Below are 6386 nucleotides of genomic sequence, written 5' to 3'. Positions count from 1 at the left end.
AGAAAACAGGCTTTCACGAAGAAGAGAAAAAATAGTGAACAGAAGACAAATTTAAAGTCGAAAGATTAATCGGGTTTTAGCCAGATTAGTATAAGAAAACTAAGCTAAATAAATGGGAAGGAGAAAGAGAATAAGACAGTAAAAGAAAGAAAAGACATGGGGGAAAGGATCTTACCAATTCAGAACTCGAAGAAACAGTGCCCTATGACCATGCATGTACCAGGCCCGATAGAAAAAATGGTTTTTTGAACTTTCAGGGCTCTAACTCAGATTTAGGATTCGAGAAGCTCCAGCAAGATTCGAGGGAAACAGAGTGAGGATTTGGTATGAGGGGGTCGTGGTGGCTATGTGGTGTTCATTTGGGGACGATTGGGTGAGTTGGAGTTTTGGCCTTCCTCTTCGATTCAAGATTCGAAGAATTTTGCTAGGATTCAAGGGAGGGGTTTTGGAGATTTGGGCAGAGGAGGAGGAGGGGAGTCCATGTCGTTAATTTGGGGTTCATTGGAGTGTCGCTGCCGGCGAAGGCGATTTCCGGCAGGCGGTTCCGGCGGAAGCGATAAGGTCTGGTGAAGAAGATGAGAGGGGGTAGGGGGGCTGTTTGGACACTTATATATCAAGATGAGGTTAGTTCTAGACCGTCAGATCAACTAACCTCGACGGTCGAGATTAAAGGGTATCAAAACGACATCGTTTTGGATGAGGGGTGACCTGACCGGGTTGAGATTAAATCCTACATGCAAATGCCACGTATTTTTGAGTTTTTCATTAATTTAAAATAAAATAAACATGCACAGCCGAATGCAAACAATTAACATAAATTGTCACAAAAATCCACAAAATTGCCAACACTGAAGAAATTATTTTGTTTTGAATTTATGGGAGTAATTCATATAGGGCAAAAATTATGTGCTCACAGTTGCCCCTCTTTGCCTGGAAACACGAAGAGTTTTCGTGCAAAGATATGTGAGCGGATACGAGCGATTTTTTCCCGTTTGAATACTCTGTATGAAGCATTTTTGTAAGATTTGACCGCACCCTGATTCTGAGGTTGCCTACATATCCTTGGCTAAAAAGGAATCAGGTCAGTGTAGTTCGGGAAGTTTTGGTAGCTGTGACAACCATGAAGTTGTGATTTCACTGTTGTTGTTGTTGCTGCTACTACTTACTGCATCCCCTTATTACAGCATGATAAAATGAAAAGAAGCTAGACTATACTATGATCTATGCATTACAAAATCCTATTTATAACTTTAAATTTGCTCATGTGGTTCTTGTTGCCTTGTTGACTTGTATTCTCCCGGCGGAATCCCTTTGTTGCCGCCTTGAATTGTAATCTGAGATGTTTTTCCTTTTCTCCAGGTGGCTACCTGACTGTTGAACTTGAATGTATTCTCTACTCTCCAGGCGGGCTCCTAACTGCTAAACTTCAATGTATTCTCTACTCTCCAGGTGGGCTCCTGATTGCTGAACTTGAAATGTATTCCCTGCTCTCCAGGCGGGCTCCTGATTGCTGAACTTGAATGTATTCCCTGCTCTCCAGGCGGGCTCCTGACTGCTAAACTTGAATGTATTCCATGCTCTCCAGGCGGGCTCCTAACTGTTGCCTTGAATGTATTCTCTGCTCTCCAGGCGGGCTCCTGACTTCAGCAAAATAGACAAATACACAAAAAAAATTTCTGCCCCAGTTTGGTGGTTGGGCATAGATGTGAGTGTAAAACTAAATCATATTACCAAGTATTACTAAGAATTTGAAAGCTAGGTCCCATTATTCAGGGGGGGTCCTGATAACTCTTAACTAAACGACAATTTTAAGTCTAAGTTATGTCTTCTACAGGTGTGCCTTCTGCTAAATCTTGCTATCTAAGAGGATCTTTCAACTACTTCCCATTATCCATGAGGGTTCTGAAAATCAAAGGTCAAATTTTATCTTAAGCGTGACAACTTTAATTATACTAAGCTACAGTAGAATTTTCGCTAAATGTTGTTATCTAATCGAAATTTTAAAGCGAAGACCCATTATACAGGAGGGTCCTGAAAACTCCTAATTGAATCCTATCTCGAATATGCAAACTTCTAAGCCAACTTATGTTCTTTTGGGATACATTTATGCTTGATTATGCTATTTCTGAACTTTAAACTAGGTCCCCTTTTCCAGGAGGGTCCTGAAAATCAAAAATCAAACCTGTTTGGTGACCGCCTTTCTTTACGGAAGGTTTCTCCGAAACAATCGAAATTTCCTGCCCCTATTTTAATCAAAGAAAATTTTGTCAGTTTTAAAATGTGGTGGTTAGTTGTTGGTATTCTTGCTGAAGGTATCTCCGCTGCATTGTTTTGTTTTGACAGGCTTCCCCGAACTGGCCCTGAACCGCTTGACTTTCCGACTGACTTTCAAAAACCCATAACTTGAATGACCTAAGTGTTCTATCCCCGAGCCATTGTTTCACATCTCTGACACATTTAACTGAATCTCTACATTTCCCATGAAATTAGCAAATCATTTTGCCAATGGAACTCTTGCTGGCATTTTATCCCCTTTTACATCATGCTAAGTTTGGTATGCTCTGGACGCACTGTGCTTTGCAATCTTGAAGCTGGTAGTAAGCTTTGAAATTCCTCCTTATTTGCTTGAACAGAACTGACATTGGGAACATCTTAGAGAAATAAACCCAAAGAAATGAAATGCAATGACTTTCAGAGTTAAGGATAAGGAAGTCTAAAACGGGAAGACTATCTAAAAAGAAAAAGAAAAGAGACTTATCTGACAGGAACAACTGGCACCAATGATCATGACATGCAATTTTGATTAATCGGCCCAATCTGTCCAACCAATCAACTTTCAGTTGCCATATTTTGTTGCCCCAAAATTTCCATAACCTGATTTCTTCACCTCAAATCCCGACCTTGTTCATCCTGCGGTGCCTTGAAAGGTTTTTACCAGCAGACCTCTCTTATTCCTTCATGTGTAAACTTACTTTCGCCTTAAGGTTCCCGTGAGGGTTTTCACCAATAAGACTCTCATTTTCAGCCCCTACTGAAGTACGGATAGTAGTGCGATAACCCAGCAATGCGAACGGTAGCTTTTCATGCCATTGCCTAGAACCTTCCACCATTTTTCGAAGTATTTTCTTTATATTCTTGTTGGCCACCTCAATTGCTCTGTTTGCCTTAGGACGGTATGGGGTAGAATTGCGATGTGTAATCTTGAACTGCTGACATACCTCTTTCATCAAATGACTATTGAGATTAGCCCCATTGTCTGTAATGATCACCTTCGGTATCCTGAATCGGAAAATGATATTTAAATGCACAAAATCAACCACCGCCTTCTTGGTTATAGACTAGAATGTTTTAGCCTCTACACACTTTGTGAAATAATCAATGGCCACCAGAATAAACCTGTGCTCATTGAACGCTGCTGGTTCGATTGGTCCAATGACATCTATTCCCCAAGCAACAAAAGGCCATGGTGCAGACATTGTATGTAATTCATATGGTGGAGAATGAATCAAATCTCCATGAACTTGGTACTAATGACATTTACGCACGAAACTGATACAATCTCACTCTATAGTGAGCCAATAATAACCTGCCCAGAGAATCTTCTTTGTCAGCACATACCCACTTATGTGCTGTCCACAGACTCCAGAATGTACTTCAGTCATTATAGTTGTGGCCTGCCTAGCATCTATGCATCTCAGCAATCCAAGATCTAGCGTTCTTTTGTACAACACTCCTCCACTAAAAAAAAATCCGCTCGCCAACCATCGAATTGTCCTTTTTTGATCACTTGTGGCTTGTACGGGATACACTCCCATCCTGATGTACTCCTTGATATCATGAAACCAAGGCTCCCCATCGAGCTCTTCCTCCACTATATTATAATAAGCATGCTGATTGCGGACCTGAATATGCAACGGGTCAACATAAGCCTTATCTGGGTGATGTAACATTAATGCCAGAGTAGCCAAAGCATCGACGACCTCATTGTGGATCCTCAGAATATGCCTGAACTCTATTGATTGAAACCGTTGACAAATATCATACAAACATTGCCCGTACGGTATGAATTTTAAATCTCGTGTTTCCTATTCTCCCTGAATCTGGTGTACCAGAAGGTCCGAGTCACCCAAGACCAAGACTTCCTGGACACCCATATCTACAGCCATCCTCAAACCCAAAATGCATGCCTCGTATTCTGCCATGTTGTTAGTACAGTAGAACCGAAGCTGAGCCATAACAGGGTAATGATGCCCTATTTAAGAAACAAGTATCGCTCCTATCCCAACGCCTTTCATGTTAGCAGCCCCATCAAAGAAAAGATTCCATCCTAGCCTTTCAATCTTTTCCAACTCATCAATGTGCATTACCCTTCATCAGGGAAGTAAGTCTTCAAAGGTTCGTATTCTTCATCCACAGGATTCTCAACCAAATGGTCGGCCAATGCTTGTGCTTTCATCGCAGTCCGAGTCACCTAGACAATGTCAAATTCTGTGAGCAAGATCTGCCCGTTTGCGAGCCTTCTCGTGGGCATAGGCTTCTCGAAGATATACTTCAACAGATCCAAACGAGAGATGAGGTAAGTAGTATAAGATGACAAATAATATTTCAACTTCTGGGCTACCTAAGTTAGGGCTCAACACGTCCTCTCAAGATAAGTGTACTTAACCTCGTAAAATGTGAATTTCTTACTGAGATAATATATGGCATGCTCCTTCCATCCGGTGATGTCATGCTGTCCCAACACACATCCAAGGGAATTGTCCAAGACTGTCAAATACAGAATTAAAGGTCTCTCTGGTTCTGGCGGGACCAACACAGGTGGGTTTGACAAGTACCCCTTTATCTTATCAAATGCTTCCTGACATTCATCTGTCCACTTGACCGCATCATCTTTCTTTAACAGTTTGAAAATGGGCTCACAAATTGTCGTGAGCTGAGCAATAAACCGGCTGATGTAATTCAATCTTCCCAACAGACTCAACACCTCAGTCTTGTTCTTTGGAGGTGGCAATTCCTAGGTGGATTTGATTTTTGACGGGTCTAATTCAATACTTCGTCGGCTGACTATGAATCCTAACAACTTTCCAGATGGAACACCGAACGCGCATTTTATAGGATTGAGCTTGAGATTGTACCTGCGAAGCCTTTGGAAGAACTTTCTCAAATCTCTGACATGGTCAGACTGCTTTCTAGACTTTACAATCACATCATCCACATAAACCTCGATCTCCCTGTGTATCATGTCGTGGAATATGGTCGTCATTGCCCTCATGTATGTTGCCGCAACATTTTTCAAACCAAATGGCATGACCCGATAACAGTATGTTCCCCAGGGCGTGATGAATGTTGTCTTTTCTGCGTCTTCTTCATCCATTAAGATCTGGTGGTAGCCTGCATAACAATCCACAAAATAACCAATATTATGTTTGGCACAATTATCGATCAATATATGGATGCTCGGTAGTGGGAAGTTATCCTTGGGACTCGCCTTGTTGAGGTCTCGATAATCAACACACACCCTGGTCTTGTCATCCTTCTTCGGCACATGCACTATATTGGCTAACCAAGTGGGATACTGAGTGACCAGAATGACCTTGGCCACAAATTGGTTGGTGACCTCTTCCTTAATTTTCACACTAATATTAGTTTTAAATTTCCTCAACTTCTGCTTGACAGAGGGGAATGCCGGATCAGTGGGCAATTTGTGAACCACCAAGTCAGTGCTCAGAACTAGCATGTCGTCATAGGACCATGCAAAAATATCTTTATACTCGAATAGTGCTTTAATTATCTCCTCTCTGAGTTGTGGTTCAAGATGGACAATTATTTTATTTTCCCGGACATTATCTTGGTCCCCTAAATTGATTGCTTCTGTATCACTCAGGTTAGGCTTGGGTTTTTCTTCAAAATGGCTTAATTTTTTACTAATCTCTTCAAAGTCTTCATCCTCGTCATATTCCGATTCAACATCACATTCTATTTCTTGAATTACTATTTCAGAACTAGATTGGCTTTTAAGGCTGGGCCGGAGATTCCGCATGCATGTCATATCATCGAGGCCAGCATAAAAAGAACTGTACAAGGAAGAAAGGAAAAAAAATAAAACTATCAAGAAGAAAGGAAAAGCGAAATTGCATTTCATTGAAATTAAAGATAACATGGGTTATACATCCAAATTAAAGAATCTGAATTACAACCCTGGAATAATCCAGATAAATTGAAAGAAAATCAAAGCAAACTACCAAAACTCCCTCCTGGTGGGGAGAGGAGTAGCTTCCCAATTGTTAATCTTTGCATCGGGCCCAACAGATTGCACATCCGCCTTACTAGAAGCCTCTCCAGCTTCCAACACGTTCACATCGACGAATATCCTCTCGAACCTTTCC

General features: G+C 41.3%; 1 protein-coding gene across 1 annotated transcript; it reads right to left on the bottom strand.

Moving 5' to 3' along the window:
- Window positions 1-3560: 3560 nt before the first annotated feature.
- Window positions 3561-5737, bottom strand: LOC138887127 (uncharacterized). Its single transcript, XM_070168843.1, has 2 exons — window positions 5519-5737; window positions 3561-3902 (listed from the first exon to the last, which is right to left on the bottom strand). Exons 1-2 carry the CDS (start codon window positions 5735-5737, stop codon window positions 3561-3563), a joined length of 561 nt encoding a protein of 186 aa, XP_070024944.1.
- Between the last annotated feature and the right edge of the window lie 649 nt (window positions 5738-6386).

The sequence above is a fragment of the Nicotiana sylvestris genome, chromosome 3 (assembly GCF_000393655.2).
Source record: "Nicotiana sylvestris chromosome 3, ASM39365v2, whole genome shotgun sequence".
Classification (NCBI taxonomy): domain Eukaryota; kingdom Viridiplantae; phylum Streptophyta; class Magnoliopsida; order Solanales; family Solanaceae; genus Nicotiana; species Nicotiana sylvestris.
Note: the sequence above shows the minus strand (reverse complement) of the source record. Positions and strands in the feature narration are given on the sequence as shown.